The sequence below is a fragment of the Hemitrygon akajei genome, chromosome 25 (genome assembly GCF_048418815.1).
Source record: "Hemitrygon akajei chromosome 25, sHemAka1.3, whole genome shotgun sequence".
NCBI classification, from domain to species: Eukaryota; Metazoa; Chordata; class Chondrichthyes; order Myliobatiformes; family Dasyatidae; genus Hemitrygon; species Hemitrygon akajei.
Genome location: NC_133148.1, coordinates 61,415,959 through 61,434,923, shown reverse-complemented (window position 1 = coordinate 61,434,923; position 18,965 = coordinate 61,415,959). Strand labels below are relative to the sequence as shown.

The following is an 18,965-nucleotide window of genomic DNA, read 5'->3' as shown; positions in this document are numbered from 1 at the left end:
CCCCCTCATGTTCCTTAAAATTTTCACCCTTCACCCTTAACCATGACCTCTAGTTGTAGTCCCACCCAACCTTAGTGGAAATAAGCCTGCTTGCATTTACCATATCAATACCTCTCATAATTTTATACACCTCTATCAAATTCTCCTCTCAATCTTCTACTTTCCGAGGAATAAAGTCCATAGCCCTCTATTTTTCTAAGCTGCATGTACCTATCCAAAAGTGTCCTAAAAGATCCTATCGTATCCACCTCCACCACCATCGCCAGCAGCCCATTCCACGCACTCACCACTCTGTCCGTAAAACACCTACCCCTGATATCTCCTCTGTACCTTCTTCCAAGCACCTTAAAACTGTGCCCTCTTGTGTTAGCCGTTTCGGCCCTGGGGATAAGCCTTTAACTATCCACACCATCAATGCCACTTATCATCTTATACACCTCTATCAGGTCACCTCTCATCCTCTGTCGCTCCAAGGAGAAAAGGTCAAGTTCACTCAACCTGTTTTCATAAGGCACGCTCCCCAATCCAGGCAACATCCTTGTAAATCTCCTCTGCACCCTTTCTGTGGCTTCCACATCCTTCCTGTAGTGAGGAGACCAGAACTGAGCACAGTACTCCAAGTGGGGTCTGACGAGGCTCCTATAAAGCTGCAACATTACCTCTCGGCTCCTAAATTCAATCCCACGATTGATGAAGGCCAATGCACCGTATGCCCTCTTAACCACAGAGTCAACCTGCACAGCAGCTTTGAGTGTCCTATGGACTCGGACCCCAAGGTCTCTCTGATCCTCCACACTACCGAGAGTCTTACCACCTTAGCCCTGTTAATTTCTTTTTTTGTATTTCCTATACCCCATAAGCACCTCATTTGTTCCTACCTGTCTATACCTGCTAGGCACCTCCTTTTTTCCTTAACCAAAGCCTCAATATCTCTTGGAAACCAAGGTCCCCTAAGCCTTTTATTTTGACAGGCACATACAAGTACTGTGAAAGTTTCATTTTTTCAGGCCTCACACGTAACAAACACACCTTTGCCAGAAAACAGCCTGCCCCAGTCGACATGTGGCAGCTACTCCCTGATGCCAAAAAAATCGGCCTTTTCTTCATTTAGAATATCCACCTGCAGACCAGACCCATCTTTCTGCATATTTACTTTCAAATTAATGGCATAGTGATCAATGCTCCCTGTAATTTGTAATGACCAGTGTGCACAAAAATCTTGTGATGTGCAATTTTTTGCCCAGTGACAACAACATGTGTGCACTGAGTCATTTCTTCGATCAAAACAGTATAAGTAAGCCAGTTCCAAAATCTGCAGACAAATCATCACAAATTTCACGTTGTCAACACAGCAGAGACCAGAAAAGGAAATGTGATTGTGTACGATCTCGAAATATACTTAGGAATCCAAATGGGCAGAGGGTAACAGCACAGTTTAAAATCCTTTGTGTGCCAGTAGCAAAGGATGTGTGTGTGCAGACCTTAGAGGGAACATTAATGGTGATCACTAGATGCAAAATGTTCACCGACACAGCCTTCTGTCACCTGCCCTGTCTCACTCCTTTACAGCAGGTCAAGCTTTACACACTCTCTGGTTGGGACTTTGACATACTGCTTAAAGAAACTTCCCTGAACACATTTGACGAATTCTGTCCCATCTAGTCCTTTTACTGTCTGGGAATCTCAGTCAATACGTGGAAAGCTAAAATGACCCAATCTAACAAACTGATGTTTTTTGCAACAGAACTTTTTAAAAGCTATTTATTAATGCTTTTTTTGAGAGGGTGATTTTAGATGCATATCATATTTATACTGAGTTAAGTATTGTATGTAATTAGTTTTTGATGTATGGGACATTGGAAAAATGTTGAATTTCCCCATGGGGATGAATAAAGTATCTATCTATCTATCTATCTATCTATCTATCTATCTATCTATCTATCTATCTATCTATCTAACAGTCTGCATTCTCTCTACAAACGTGTTCCTCCAAAACCCTCTGAGTGTTGCATGGTCTGTAATATAGTCCCGTTAATCTGATCATACTTTTTTTACTTATCATTTCCACCCGTAACCTTAGATTCAGGATCAGTTCCTGAGGATTGGAGAATGGCTAATGTTATCCCACTTTTTAAGAAAGGAGGGAGGGAGAAAACAGAGAACTATCGACCTGTCAGCCTGACATCGGTGGTGGGGAAGATGCTAGAGTCCATTATTAAGGATGAAATAGTGGCATATCTAGATAGCAGTGATAGGATTGGGCCGAGCCAGCATGGATTTACCAAGGGTAAATCATGCTTGACTAATCTGTTGGAGTTTTTCATGTAACCAGGAAGTTAGACGGGGGAGATCCAGTGGATGTAGTGTACCTCGATTTTCAGAAGGCATTTGATAAGGTCCCACATAGAAGATTGGTGGGTAAAATCAAAGCTCAGGGCATCAGGGGGGAAGACATTGACATGGATAGAAAACTGGTTGGCAGATAGAAAGCAAAGGGTAGCGGTGAATGGGTGTTTCTCGGAATGGCAGGTGGTGACTAGTGGGGTGCCACAGGGCTCGGTATTGGGACCACAGCTGTTTACAATTTACGTTAACGATTTGGATAAGGCATTGAGAATAACATCAGCAAATTTGCTGATGATACTAAGCTGGGTGGCAGTGTGACATGTGATGAGGATGTTAGGAGAATTCAGGGTGACTTGGATAGGCTGGGTGAGTGGGCAGATACTTGGCAGATGACGTTTAATGTGAATAAGTGTGAGGTTATCCACTTTGGGAGTAAGAACAGGAAGGCAGATTATTATCTGAACGGTGTAGAGTTAGGTAAGGGAGAAATACAAAGAGATCTAGGAGTCCTTGTTCATCAGTCACTGAAGGTGAATGAGCAAGTGCAGCAGGCAGTGAAGGAGGCTAATGGAATGTTGGCCTTTATTACAAAGGGAATTGAGTACAAGAGCAAGGAAATCCTCTTGCATTTGTACAGAGCCCTGGTGAGACCACACCTGGAGTATTGTGTACAGTTTTGGTCTCCAGGGTTAAGGAAGGACATCCTGACTGTAGAGGAAGTGCAGTGTAGATTCACGAGGTTAATTCCTGGGATGTCTGGACTGTCTTACGCAGAGAGGTTAGAGAGACTGGGCTTGTACGCACTGGAATTAAGGAGATTGAGAGGGGACCTATTTGAAACATATAAGATTATTAAGGGATTGGACAAGATAGAGGCAGGGAATATGTTCCAGGTGCTGGGAGAGTCCAGTATCAGAGGGCATGGTTTGAGAATAAGGTGTAGGTCATTTAGGACAGAGTTAAGGAAAAACTTCTTCTCCCAGAGAGTTGTGGGGGTCTGGAATGCACTGCCTCGGAAGGTAGTGAAGGCCAATTCTCTGGATGCTTTCAAGAAGGAGCTAGATAGGTATCTTATGGATAGGGGAATCAAGGGATATGGGGACAAGGCAGGAACCGGGTATTGATAGTAGTTGATCAGCCATGATCTCAAAATGGCGATGCAGGCTCGAAGGGCCGAATGGTCTACTTCTGCACCTATTGTCTATTGTAACGCCTGACTAGATGAGTTCTCCAGTCTGCCCTGGCTGAGCAGTGCCGTGACATTTTCACTGACTAGTAAAGCCGCCCTTCTACCTTCAATCCCTCCCACTCTGTCACATCTAAAACAATGGAACCTCAGAATATTGAGCTGCCTTTCCTGCCCCTCCTGCAGCCAAGACTCAGTAACGGCTACAGCATCATAGTTCCAGGTGTTGATCCTTCCCCTGAGCTCATCCGCCTTCCATACGTTACCTGCGTTGAAATACACGCAGCTCCGGATATTAGCCGCACCTTGCTCAACCTTTCGCTTCCCAACTTTGTCTGCCTTAACAACTGTAAGACCATAAGACATAGGAGCAGAATTAGGCCATTCAGCCCATCAAATCTGCTCCTCCATTTCATCATGGCTGATCCCAGATCCCACTCAACCCTATACACCTGGCTTCTTGCCATATCCTTTGATGCCCTGACGATCAACTTCCGCCTTAAATATACCCACGGACTTGGCCTCCATCACAGTTTGTGGCAGAGCATTCCACAGATTTACTACTCTCTGGCTGAAAAAAAAATCCTCCTTACCTCTGTCCTAAAGGGTCAACCCTCAATGTTGAGGCTGTGCCCTCGAGTTCTGGATACCCCGCCCCCACCATAGGAATCATCCTCTCCACATCCACCCATTCTACTCATTTCAACATTCAGTAGGATTCATTAAGATCCCCTGCATTCTTCTAAATTCCAGTGAGTACAGGCCCAAAACTGCCAAACAGTCCTCATATGTTAACCCCTTCATTCCCAGAATCATCCTCATGAATCTCCTCTGGACTCTCTCCAACGACAGCACATCCTTTCTGAGATACGGGGCCCAAAACTGTTGACAGTTCTCCGAGTGTGGCCTGATTATGTCTTATAAAGGCTCAGTGTTATCTCCTTGCTTTTATATTCTATTTTCCTTAAAATAAATGCCAACATTGCATTTGCCTTCTTTACCACAGACTCAACCTGTAAATTATCCTTCTGGGTGTCTTGCACAAGGACTCCTAAGTCCCTCTGCACCTCTGATGTTTGAACCTTTTCCCATTTAGGTAACAGTCTGCACTATTGTTCCTTTGACCAGAACGTATTATCATACATTTCCCAACACTATATTCCATCTGCCACTTTATTGCCCATTCTCCCAATTTGTCTAAGTCCTGAGGCAATCACATTGCTTCCTCAGCACTACCTACCCCTCCACCTATCTTCATATCAACCACAGACTTTACCACAAAACCATCAATTGCATTATCCAAATTATTGACAAACAATGTGAAAAGCAGAGGTCCCAGTACTGACCCCTGAGGAACACCACTAGTCACTGGCAGCCAACCAGAAAAATCCCCTTTTATTCCCAGCCGCTGCCTTCTGCCTGTTAATTATGCAGCTATCCATGCCAGTATCTGTCCTGTAACATGATAGGATTTTATCTTGTTGCAGTCTCATGTGTGGCACCTTATTATCTGTCTCTACTGTCTGTTCCAGCCCTCTTGTCCCCAACCCTCTGCAACTCTAGTTCAAACCCACCGTGCAGCTCTAGTAAACCTTCCCACTAGGTTATTACTTCTCCTCTGGTTCAGGTGCAAACCATCTCCTCTGTTCAGGTCCCACCTTCCCTGGAAGAGATCCCAATGATCCAAAATCCCTCCCTCCTGCACCAGCTCCTTGGGAATGTGTTAACCTGTATGCTCTTCCTATTTCTGGCCTCTCTAGCATGTGGCATGGGTAGCAATCCTGAGATCACAACCCTGGAGGACCTGCCCTTGAACTTAGCATCTAACTCCCTGAACTCCCTGTGCAGAACCTCGTCACTCATCCTACCACGTCATTGGTCATGACCTCTGGCTGTTCAACCTCCCACTTAAGAATGTGAGGACTTGATATGAGGTGTCCTGGACAACATAGCAGCCAGGAATCTCATTTCCATCCTCAGAAAATCCTTTCTGTTCCCCTAACTAACAAATCCCCCATCACCTCTTCTCCACACCCCCATTCTGTTCTGAATCACGCAGCCAGACTCAGTGCCAGAGGCCTGATCACTGTGATAGGTCTTCCTCCCCAATAGTATTCAAAGTGATAGAGTTGTTGTTGAGGAGGATGGCCACAGGGGTACTCTGCACTGACTCCTGAACCCCTTTCCATGTCCAGACTGACACCCAGTTACCTAGGTCCTGCATCTCCCAATATGTCTCCTATCCATCACCCCTCAGCCTCCTGAGTGATGCAGAGTTCACCCAGTTCCAGCTTAACCTCCTTAGCGTTGAGTGTTAGGAGCTGCAGTCTAATGCACTTCCTGCAGGTGTAGTGATCAGTCTCCCTGTCTACCCACATCCCGCAAGAGGAGCGGTCCACTGTCCCGCCCGGCATCTCTACTGCCCTAACTGAGCAGGTATCAATAAGGATTCTCTGATTGAAGCCCCTCCTTGCTGAAGCCTAAAAATCTTCACTCTAGCTGTGACCAGTCCAATGATGGCCACTCTGAAAATGCTAATCCACCTGCGCCAGTCTTGCCAATCAATCCTGAATGCTGATTGGCCACTGCTCAAACTATCAGACGACTGCAAGCCGCTGCTTTTCCTGTCCAATCGGTGAACCCGAGCAGATTGCGTCTTCTCAGGCTGCCGGTCTCTGACTGGCTGCTGCTCAAAGTCGTGAACTTGTGTGTCCCACCTCCCTGACGGTAGCAGCGAGAAGATCCTGAGTGATGCGGGTCCTTAGGGATGCCGCCTTGTTGAGACATCGCTCCTTGAAGACGTCCTGGTTGATGGAGAGATGCAGCTGACTGAGTTCACAATTTCCTGCAGCTTTTTCCGATCCTGTCCAGTGCCCTCCTCCCCAATGCCAGACGGTGATGCAGCCAGTTAGAGCGCTCTCCACGGTACATCTGTAGAAATTTGTGCGTGACTTTGGAGACATACCAAATCTCCTCAAACCCCTGATGAAATATAGCTGTTGTGCTTTTTTTGTAACTGTCTCCATTTGCTGGGCCCAGGATAGATCCTCAGATTTGTGGGAATGATGGTGTTAAACACTGAGCTATAGTCAATAAACAGCAGCCTGACATGAGTATTAGTATTGTCCAGGTGATCCAAGGCCGCATGAAGAGCCAATGAGATCGTGTCCACTGTAGATCCATTGTGGCAATAGGCAAATTGCAGTGTCCAGGTCCTTGCTGAAGCCGGAGTTCATTCTAGCCATAACCAACCTCTCAAAGCACTTCATCACCGTAGATGTGAATGCTATTGGACGGCAGTCATAAAGGCAGCTCACCCTGCCAGTTAGCCTAACCTCAGTGGTTGGGGAAGTATCGGAGACTGTTATTAAGGATGAGGTTCTGAGGTACTTGAAGACTAGTGATTATATAATTCAAAGTCAGCATGGTTTCTGTAAAGGGAAATCTTGCCTGACAAATCTGTTAGAGTTCTTTGAGGAAGTAACAAGTAGGGTGACAAAGGAGAGGCACTGGATGTCATTTACTTGGATTTTCAGAAGATATTTGATAAGGTGCCACATATGAGGTTGCTTAACAAGATAAAATCCTATGGCGTTACAGGAAAGATACTGGCGTGGATAGAGGAATGGCTGACAGGCAGGAGGCAGCGAATGGGAATAAAGGGGACCTTTTCTGATTGGTTGCCAGTGACCAGTGGTGTTCCTCAGGGGTCAGTATTGGGACTGCTGCTTTTCACAATGTTTCTCAGTGATTTAGATAATGGAATTGATGGTTTTGTGGCAAAGTTTCTGGATGATATGAAGATAGATGGAGGGGGAGGTAGTACTAAGGAAGCAATGTGATTGCAGCAGGACTTAGACAAATTGGAAGAATGGGTAAAAAAAAGTGTCAGACGGAATACAGTATTGGGAAATGTATGATAATGCATTTTGGTCAAAGGAACAATAGTGTGGAATATTATCTAAATGGGGAGAAGGTTCAAACATCAGAGGTGCAGAGGGACTTAGGAGTCCTCATGCAAGGCTCCCAGAAGGATAATTTACAGGTTGAGTCTGTGGTAAAGAAGGCAAATGCAATGTTGGCATTTACTTCAAGGGGAATAGAATATAAAAACAAGGAGATAATACTGAGCATTTATAGACAGAAGTCAGGCCCCACTTGGAGTATTGTCAATGGTTTTGGGCCTCATACCTCAGAAAGGATGTTGTCGTTGGAGAGGGTCCAGAGGAGGTTCACGAGGGTGATTCTGGGAATGAAGGGGTGTTTGGCAGCTTTGGGCCTGAATTCACTGGAATTTATAAGAATGCATTGATCTCATTGATACCTACTGAATGTTGAAAGGACTAGATAGGGTAGATGCTTCTCATGGTGGAGGTATCCTGAACTAGAGAGCTCTGCCTCAAAATTGAGGGGTGTCCCTTTAGTAAGGAGGCAAGGAGGAATATTTTAGCCAGAGACTAGGGAATGTGTGGAACTGTTTTAGCCAGAGGGGAGTGAATGTGTGGAACTGTTTTAGCCAGAGACTGGGGAATGTGTGGAACTGTTTTAGCCAGAGATGGGTGAATGTGTGGAACTGTTTTAGCCAGAGGGGGGTGAATGTGTGGAATGCTCTGCCACAGACTGCAGTGGAGGCCGTCCATGGGCATATTTTAGACAGAAGTTGATCGTCAGGGTATCAAAGGATATGGCGAGAAGGCAGGTGTATGAGGCTGAGTGGGATCTGGGATCAGCCATGCTGGAATGGCGGGGCAGATTCGATGGGATGAATGGCCTAATTTTGCTTCTATGTCTGATGGTCTTACTGTTGGATCTTGCTGCGCTCACATTAAGGATGAAGTCTCCCATATTGCTCTGGCAAAGACACATAGAAAATATCTCCGTGACAGCACATGCCAAATAGCCCACAAGCTGCTTTTCCTGACTGTATACAGCCCATTTGTTACTGTGACCTGACACTTGAGCTAGGAAAAGTCTCTTCAGACCACAGAATCTGTGCCGACGATCAAGCACCATTTAATCTCATTTTATTCTCCCCACATTACCAACAACTCCCCCCAGCCACACACTAGAGTAGGGGTTCCCAGCCTTTTTTATGCCATGGACCAGTACCATTAAGCAAGGGGTTCTTGGACCCAAGGTTGCATTAGGGGTACAAACACGGAATGCTTGGGGGACTCATTAATCTACCCAGATACTATGGGTGACTTACAGCAGGCAGCAGGTTACCAGCCTTAATGTTCTTGGGGATGTGGAAGTGGGATCAGAGGACCAGGGGGGAACTCAGTTATTGACAGGGAGAACATGCAAACAGCACCTGTGGTCTGGATCTAACCTGGGCCACTGGTGGTGTGAAGCAGTAACTCGACTTGCTGTACCACTAGGTGGGGTGGTCAGAATGATGTGGGAAGCTGGGAGGTGTCTTCCACATATCACAACCTTCATCTTCAACCCTCTACCTCCCCCAACCACCTCCCAGCTTCCCACACCATCACCCCACCCCTCCCCCAACCACCTCCCAGCTTCCCACACCATCACCCCACCCCTCCCCCAACCACCTCCCAGCTTCCCACACCATCACCCCACCCCTCCCCCAACCACCTCCCAGCTTCCCACACCATCACCCCACCCCTCCCCCAACCACCTCCCAGCTTCCCACACCGTCACCCCCACCCCTCCCCCAACCACCTCCCAGCTTCCCACACCGTCACCCCACCCCTCCCCCAACCACCTCCCAGCTTCCCACACCGTCACCCCACCCCTCCCCCAACCACTTCCCAGCTTCCCACACCGTCACCCCACCCCTCCCCCAACCACCTCCCAGCTTCCCACACCGTCACCCCACCCCTCCCCCAACCACCTCCCAGCTTCCCACACCGTCACCCCACCCCTCCCCCAACCACCTCCCAGCTTCCCACACCATCACCCCACCCCTCCCCCAACCACCTCCCAGCTTCCCACACCATCACCCCACCCCTCCCCCAACCACCTCCCAGCTTCCCACACCGTCACCCCACCCCTCCCCCAACCACCTCCCAGCTTCCCACACCCTCACCCCACCCCTCCCCCAACCACCTCCCAGCTTCCCACACCATCACCCCACCCCTCCCCCAACCACCTCCCAGCTTCCCACACCGTCACCCCACCCCTCCCCCAACCACCTCCCAGCTTCCCACACCGTCACCCCACCCCTCCCCCAACCACCTCCCAGCTTCCCACACCGTCACCCCACCCCTCCCCCAACCACCTCCCAGCTTCCCACACCGTCACCCCACCCCTCCCCCAACCACCTCCCAGCTTCCCACACCGTCACCCCACCCCTCCCCCAACCACCTCCCAGCTTCCCACACCGTCACCCCACCCCTCCCCCAACCACCTCCCAGCTTCCCACACCCCACCCCTCCCCCAACCACCTCCCAGCTTCCCACACCGTCACCCCTCCCCTCCCCCAACCACCTCCCAGCTTCCCACACCATCACCCCACCCCTCCCCCAACCACCTCCCAGCTTCCCACACCGTCACCCCTCCCCCAACCACCTCCCAGCTTCCCACACCCCACCCCTCCCCAACCACCTCCCAGCTTCCCACACCATCACCCCACCCCTCCCCCAACCACCTGCCAGCCTATACCCCTCCCCTTTATTCTGTTCCCTTCCTATCCAGTTTTGAGGAAGGGTCTCAGCCTGGAACATCAGCTGCTTATTCCTCTCCATAGATGCTGTTTGACCCGTGATGTTCCTCCAGCACTTCGTGTGTATTACTCCGGATCGTCAGCTTCTGCAGAATCTCTGTCTCCACTGTACCTGTTGTTAAAACTCTCTGGTCCTGCAGCTCCCACAGTCCAGCATTATTTGGGTCTTTAGTACCAGATATTAATATTAATTAACTAATTCACACTCCCATCAGGAAGGAGGCTACGTAGCAGCTATGCCAGGTCCAGCAGACTCAAACACCCCCATCCACCATGACTTTATTATTTCCTTCAGTCTCCTTTCTGTATGTAGCATCACTCTGTGGACATCCAACCAGTCTATGAATTTAAGCTACCTATGTATTCATGTTTATTGTGTTTGGTAGTTTACTGTGGGTGTTTTTGTGCTGCATCAGATCCGGAATTACAATTATTTTGTTCTCTTTTACAGGAAATGACAGTAAATAATCTTGAATCTTAAGATCTAAAATTAGCTTAGATTTGATTAACATACCAGAGTAATTTCTGGGATCTCAGCTGTCAGTGTTCCCAACTTGTGAAACTCTGATTTACTGACAGTTCTCAAAGTTTCTTGGAAAAGGACTGCGATGCTCGGAGGAGGGGGATCACAGGGAATCCTTAGCCTGCATCGTCTGTGGTACTGGTATTAGAACTGGCTTAACATTGTCACATGTAATGAGATACAGTGATCATTGAGTAGAACGTACACAGAGAGTGGTGCGTATGTGGAACACCTCCGGGGGGCTGGTAGAGGTAAATACATTAGTGGCATTTAAGAAACCCTCAGATAGGCAGAGGGACGATGGAAAAATGGAGGGCTATGGTGGGTTGAGTTAGTATTGATCTTAGAATAGGTGAAAAGGTTGGCACAAGATCACTCAGAGTTCAAAGTAAGTTTATTATCAAATTACATATGTCAACATATACAACCCTGAGATTCATTTTCTTGTGGGCGTTCTCAGTAAATACAAAAGTAAATGAAGTAATAATCATAAATAAATAAGCAATAAACATCGAGAGCATGAGATGAGGGGTCTGAAAGGATGTCTACATTTGTGGGAACAGTTCAGTGATGGGCAAGTGAAGCTGGTTCGGGAGCCTGGTGGTTGAGGGGTAATAACTGTTCCTGAACCTGGTGGTGTGGGTCCTGAGGCTCCTGTACTTCCTTCCTGGTGGTTGAGGGGTAATAACTGTTCCTGAACCTGGTGGTGTGGGTCCTGAGGCTCCTGTACTTCCTTCCTGGTGGTTGAGGGGTAATAACTGTTCCTGAACCTGGTGGTGTGGGTCCTGAGGCTCCTGTACTTCCTTCCTGGTGGTTGAGGGATAATAACTGTTCCTGAACCTGGTGGTGTGGGTCCTGAGGCTCCTGTACTTCCTTCCTGGTGGTTGAGGGATAATAACTGTTCCTGAACCTGGTGGTGTGGGTCCTGAGGCTCTGTACCTTTTTCCAGATGGTTGAGGGGTAATAACTGTTCCTGAACCTGGTGGTGTGGGTCCTGAGGCTCTGTACCTTCTTCCAGATGGTTGAGGGGTAATAACTGTTCCTGAACCTGGTGGTGTGGGTCCTGAGGCTCCTGTACCTTCTTCCAGATGGTTGAGGGGTAATAACTGTTCCTGAACCTGGTGGTGTGGGTCCTGAGGCTCCTGTACCTCCTTCCTGATGGCAGCAGTAAGAAGAGAGCATGACCTGGGTGGTGGGGTCCTTGATGGTGGACGCTGCTGTCCGTGTAGATTGTGTCAGTGGTGAGGACAGCTTTACCCATGATGGCCTAGCTCGTATCCAAGCTTTTTGTATTTTCCATTCAAGGGTTGATGTTTCTATACCAGGTCATGATGCAACCAGTCAACATACTCTCCACCACACATCTACAGAAATCTGTCAAAGTTTTAGACGGCAAGCAGAAGAGCACGTTTTGTACCATGTGTTGTATGTTATGTTTTAAATGCGGAATAAAGTGTAAAGGGTGTTGGAAAAGTGCAGTGCGGGAAAGTGATAAAGTACAAGATCATAACGAGGTAGTCTGTGAGATCAAGAGTTCATCTTATTGTTGAAGAGTCTGACAACAGTGAGAAAGATGCTTTCCTTGAACCTGGTGGAACCTTCTGCCCACTGGAGGAGGAGAGAAGAGATAATGCCTGGTACCAGGAGAGTCGGACTAGAGAATTTGTGGCTTTAAACAGGAGCAGAAATGGTCCATTGGCGTCAATACCACCAAGGTTAATCTGCCACATCCAAACCATTTTCCATCACTGACCCCATTTCTATTGACTTTTGTTTTGGACGAGGCTCTGGGTTCCAATGGTTCATCATCCTTTGAATGAGGGAAGCTCACCTTATCTCTGTCATACCTCTTATTGTGGGACTGTGACTAAAGAGTGATTGGCTTTCTTTGTCGCATGTATATCGAAACATAAAGTGAAATTTGCTGCTTGTGTCTCCAGCCAGCACAGTCCCAATACTTGCTGGGGGCAACCCACTTCAGGCTCCAACATAGCATGCCCACCACTTACTAACCCTAACCCTGACCTTTAACTTTTTGGAATTTGGGAGGAAAGCAGATCACCTGCAGGAAACCCACGTGGTTACGAGGGGAACATACAATCTCCTTATACACAGAACCGAGGTCACCGGTATTGTAAAGTTTTACACTACCAATCCACCCTGGATTACATCTGAGCAGATCAGAAGGAACTTGAACTTCCACTTCATGAGTGATGGCTGCCCACTGCATTTTACTTCAAGCCTAACCTCCATTTCATTTTCTTGCAGGTCCCAAAAGCAGTGGGGATGACAAAGGGCCTGGTGCTCTTAAGCATGACAGCTTGCAGACAGGTGCCAGGGGCACCACCCTGACGTTTCAGGGGCTGGGCTCTGGTCAGTGCATCTTGCGGTCGGGGAAGAACATGCAGTGGAGATGCGATTCGAGGTGTTCTCTTGGCTCAGGGAGGAAGAATCCAAAACCCATCCCCTCGGGGCCACTAACGTGTATCCGGCGCCTGCCACTGCTGCTTCCCCCACCGAGGCGCTGGACGTTACGTGTGCTGGAAGGCATGAGCTGTGGGAAACAGTGGCTGCGATATCTTAGCCCTGCCACGAGAAACCCGAGATAGTACCCATCCTCACTGACTTACTTGAGCAGAACATCTTGCTATAAATTCTCAGCTGGGGTGGCGTGTGGTTACAGAGAGCTGGCTTTCCCAAAGGGAAGGTACCCCACCCCAGGTAATAATTTCGGAATCCCCGTGAAGCCAGCCTCATTACCGGCCAGCAAGCTTGCAGGGAAAACCCCCGTACACACTCAGCGTGCCACTCAACGAGGGCTGTGGAAAAGAGTGTTCAGCAGGCCTCAGAACAGGAGTAACAGCTTCAACTGATGGGTAACGGGAGTCTGGGAAAAGAGGAATCAGCAGGGAAGCAAGCTCCTCAAAATCAGAATCATGTTTAATATGTCGTGAAATTTGTTAACGTAGCGGCAGCAATATATGATAAGCATAAAATTTATTAATTACAGCAGACATATTAAATAGTTAAAATAAAAACAGTGCCAACAACAGAAATAACATTAAAAAGGTGAGGTGGTGTTCATGGACTTATTGTCCATTCGGGAATGGGATGGCAGAGGGGAAGAAGCTGTTCCTGAATCGCTGAGTGTCTGCCTTCCAGCCGCTGTACCTCCTCCCTGATGGTAACGGTGAGAAGAGGGCATGCCCTGGTTGATGGGAGTCTTTAATAACGGACACCATGTTTCCGAAGCACCGCTCCTTCAAGATGTCTTGGATATTACGGAGGCCGGTACCCATGATAGAGCCTCTTTCCATCCTGATCGTCAGGAACCAACTGGACTGAGTGACGGCGTGACGGCCCTACTCTAATTTCAACTGTCTTGCAATATAAATCACTGACAACGTAACAAATACTCAGTGGCCACTTTATTAAGTACACCAGACACCAGCTCATTAATGTAAATATCTAATCAGCAACTCAATGCATAAAATAATACAGACATGATCAAGGTGTTCTGACCAAGCATCAGAACAGGGGAGAAATATGATCTAAGTGACCTTGACTGCAGAATGATTGTTGGTGCCAGATGGGGTGGTTTGAGTATCATAGAAACCGCTGATCTCCTGGGATTTTCATGCACAACTATCGCTAGTGTTCACAGTGAGAAACAGAGAACATCCAGTGAGCAGCAGTTCTGTGGACAAAAATGCCTTGTTAATGGGAGATGGCAGAGGAGAATAGCCAGGCTGATTCAGTCTGAGAGGAAAATGACAGTAACACCAATAACCACACGTGATAACAGTAGATCATCTCCAAATGCACAGCGTTGAACCTGCAGCTGGGTGGGCTATACCAGCAGAACCCCACTCTTGTACCTAACAAAACGGCCAATGCGTGTAACTGATAGACTTGTATGACTCGTCCCCCTCACCAGCCACCACTGAACCAGGCAACCTCAATGATCCATCATTTAGAGCCTTCACCGTACAGGGTATATCCTCTTCTCTTCACTAAAATTCTTCATAAAACTGTACCTCCTTCCTGTTGGTAGTAACGTTAGATGTCGTCCTGGCTGCTGAAGGTTCTTAACAACAATGTAGCCTCTTGAAGCACCTCATTTTGAAGATGTCCTCAATAGCGTGGAAGACTGCGACCGTGAAAAGGCTGGTCGAGTCTAAAACCTTCTGCAGCCTGGTGTTGACGGTGCATCGAGCCTGCATCCCAGGCAGTCAGAGTGCTCTCCACAGTCCCTGACCAGAACTGATTCTCCAATGTTACTACAGGGAGAGTAGGAAGACTGAACAACCAGGGGCCTTGTACTTTCTCTCTGCAACTACCTAATATTGATCTGATTTCCTCCCACATCCCAAACGTGTGGGCTGGTGGGCAAATTTAACACCATAAATTGCCCCTAGTGTATGGCCGAGTGGTACTATGGGAGAGTCGAGAGAACTATGTGGGATTAGTTTAGGACTGGTGTGTATGGGTGCTTGATTATTGGTGTGGACCCATTTAGCCAAAGGACTTGTTTCTGTGACTAAATTAAACATGTTCAATGAAATTGATGTTAAAGGCCAAATTCATTCAAGATATTAAACCATCAGACATAGACACAGAATTACATCATTTAGAGTCCAGGGGTGTCAAACTCATTTTAGGTCACGGGCCGGATTGAGCAAAATGCAGCTTCATGCGGGCCGGATCAGTCGGACGCGTGCGAACGCAGCTTTCGTTGCCTCCGTTTTTTCAGCCTGCTCTCATGTGTCTCAGTCTCTGCTATAACTACAAAGTGTTCCGTTTCTTACGAAGAAGACTGCCGAGCAAGACTGCCGAATAAACACTAAAAACCCTGAAAACCTGGTACCTGAATAAACTCAGCATTAGCCATATCATACGCCATAGGCGCTTCGATTACTGGGGCCAGATTTAATAGTAATTAGACATTATCTCACGGGCCAAAGATAATTCCACCGCGGGCCAGATTTGGACCGCGGGCCTTGAGTTTGACATATATGATAGACCATCGAGTCTGATCGGCTGTCAATCATGACTGATTTATTACCCCCTCAAACCCACACTGCTGAACTGTCCCTGAAACGATTAGAAACTATCGACTGTCACATCAAACCACGAGTGGAGAAGAAAGATGATGATGATATAAAATACAGAGAGGCCAGAATGTGATTGGTGGACTCAGCAGAGATAGACAGGTGGGGCCAGGAAAAGGTGGAACAGACGACGTGGAGACGAACACAGGATAAAGGATGCAGCCAGGTGGAGGAGTGCGGAAAGGAAGAGACAAATATCAGAGCGGATGGACAGGAACACAAAGGACACCAGCACTTGAATCAAAGCAGAAAGGAAGGTGTTAATAGAGCCAGAACGGAATAGGGGAAGGTCAGTGGGATCCGATGGGGAGAAGGGAAGGTCAGTGGGATACGATCGGGAGAGGGGAAGGTCAGTAGGATCCGATGGGGAGAGGGAAAGGACAGTGGGATCCGATGCAGAAAGGGGAACGTCAGTGAAATCCGATGGGGAGAGGGGAAGGTCAGTGGGAACCGATGGGGAGAGCGGAAGGTCAGTGGGATCCAATGGGGAGAGGGGAAGGTCAGTGGGAACCGATGGGGAGAGGGGAAGGTCAGTGGGAATCGATGGGGAAAGGAGAAGATCAGTGGTATCCGATGGGGAGAGGGGAAGGTCAGTGGGAACCGACGGGGAGAGGGGAAGGTCAGTGAGATCCGACGGGGAGAGGGGAAGGTCAGTGGGTACCGATGGGCAGAGGGTAAGGTCAGTGGGACCGATGGGGAGAGGGTAAGGTCAGTGGGATCCGATGTGGAGATGGGAAGGTCAGGGTGATCCGATGGGGAGAGGGAAAGGTCAGTGGGAACCGATGGGGAGAAGGGAAGAACAGTGGGATCCGATGGGGAGAGGGGAAGGTCAGTGGGATCTGATGGAGAGAGGGGAAGGTCAGTGGGATCCGATGGGGAGAGGGGAAGGTCAGTGGGAACCGATGGGGAGAGGGGAAGGTCAGTGGGATCCGATGGGGAGAGGGGAAGAACAGTGGGATCCGATGGGGAGAGGGGAAGGTCAGTGGGATCCGATGGGGAGAGGGGAAGGTCAGTGGGAACCGATGGGGAGAGGGGAAGAACAGTGGGATCCGATGGGGAGAGGGGAAGAACAGTGGGATCCGATGGGGAGAGGGGAAGGTCAGGGGAATCCGATGGGGAGAGGAGAAGGTCAGTGGGATCCGATGGGGAGATGGGAAGGTCAGGGGGATCCGATGGGGAGAGGAGAAGGTCAGTGGGATCCGATGGGGAGATGGGAAGGTCAGGGGGACCCGATGGGGAGAGGGGAAGGTCAGTGGGATCCGATGGGCAGAGGGGAAGGTCAGTGGGATCCGATGCGGAGAGCGGAAGGTCAGTGGGAAACGATGGGGAGAGGGGAAGGACAGTGGGATCCATTAGAGGAGAGGGGAAGGTCAGTGGGATCCGATGGGGAGAGGGGAAGGTCAGTGGGATCAGATGGGGAGAGGGGAAGGTCAGTGGGATCCATTAGAGGAGAGGGGAAGGTCAGTGGGAACCGATGGGGAGAGGGGATGGTCAGTGGGAACCGATGGGGAGAGGTGAAGGACAGTGGGATCCATTAGAGGAGAGGGGAAGGTCAGTGGGAACCGATGGGGAGAGGGGAAGGACAGTGGGAACCAATGGGCAGAGGGTAAGGTCAGTGGGATTCAATGGGGAGACGGGAAGGTCAGTGGGAACCGATGGGGCGAGGGGAAGGTCAGTGGGATCCGATGGGGAGAGGGTAAGGTCAGTGGGATAATATGGGCAGAGGGGAAGGACAGTGGGATCCATTAGAGGAGAGGAAAAGGTCAGTGGGATCCGATGGGGAGAGGGGAAGGTCAGTGGGATCCGATGGGGAGAGGGGAAGGTCAGTGGGATCCATTAGAGGAGAGGGGAAGGTCAGTGGGAACCGATGGGGAGAGGGGAAGGACAGTGGGATCCATTAGAGGAGAGGGGAAGGTCAGTGGGAACCGATGGGGCGAGGGGAAGGTCAGTGGGATCCAATGGGGTGATGAGAAGGTCAGTGGGATCGGATGGGGAGAGGGGAAGGTAAGTGGGAACCGATGGGGCGAGGGGATGGTCAGTGGGATCCGATGGGGAGAGGGTAAGGTCAGTGGGAACCGACGGGGAGAGGGGAAGGTCAGTGAGATCCGACGGGGAGAGGGGAAGGTCAGTGGGTACCGATGGGCAGAGGGTAAGGTCAGTGGGACCGATGGGGAGAGGGTAAGGTCAGTGGGATCCGATGTGGAGATGGGAAGGTCAGGGTGATCCGATGGGGAGAGGGAAAGGTCAGTGGGAACCGATGGGGAGAAGGGAAGAACAGTGGGATCCGATGGGGAGAGGGGAAGGTCAGTGGGATCTGATGGAGAGAGGGGAAGGTCAGTGGGATCCGATGGGGAGAGGGGAAGGTCAGTGGGAACCGATGGGGAGAGGGGAAGGTCAGTGGGATCCGATGGGGAGAGGGGAAGAACAGTGGGATCCGATGGGGAGAGGGGAAGGTCAGTGGGATCCGATGGGGAGAGGGGAAGGTCAGTGGGAACCGATGGGGAGAGGGGAAGAACAGTGGGATCCGATGGGGAGAGGGGAAGAACAGTGGGATCCGATGGGGAGATGGGAAGGTCAGGGGGATCCGATGGGGAGAGGAGAAGGTCAGTGGGATCCGATGGGGAGATGGGAAGGTCAGGGGGACCCGATGGGGAGAGGGGAAGGTCAGTGGGATCCGATGGGCAGAGGGGAAGGTCAGTGGGATCCGATGCGGAGAGCGGAAGGTCAGTGGGAAACGATGGGGAGAGGGGAAGGACAGTGGGATCCATTAGAGGAGAGGGGAAGGTCAGTGGGATCCGATGGGGAGAGGGGAAGGTCAGTGGGATCAGATGGGGAGAGGGGAAGGTCAGTGGGATCCATTAGAGGAGAGGGGAAGGTCAGTGGGAACCGATGGGGAGAGGGGATGGTCAGTGGGAACCGATGGGGAGAGGTGAAGGACAGTGGGATCCATTAGAGGAGAGGGGAAGGTCAGTGGGAACCGATGGGGAGAGGGGAAGGACAGTGGGAACCAATGGGCAGAGGGTAAGGTCAGTGGGATTCAATGGGGAGACGGGAAGGTCAGTGGGAACCGATGGGGCGAGGGGAAGGTCAGTGGGATCCGATGGGGAGAGG

General features: G+C 49.6%; 1 protein-coding gene across 1 annotated transcript in view; it reads left to right on the top strand.

The window, feature by feature from the left end:
* Positions 1 to 15,307, top strand: part of LOC140716645 (serine/threonine-protein kinase MRCK beta-like) — a 136,316-nt gene extending 121,009 nt beyond the window's left edge. Inside the window, exon 15 of the mRNA XM_073029476.1 lies at positions 13,012 to 15,307. Within this exon, the coding sequence (XP_072885577.1) occupies positions 13,012 to 13,095 (84 nt within the window). The 3' untranslated portion in view covers positions 13,096 to 15,307. The remainder of the gene's footprint in view (positions 1 to 13,011) is intronic.
* The last annotated feature ends 3,658 nt before the right edge of the window (positions 15,308 to 18,965 follow it).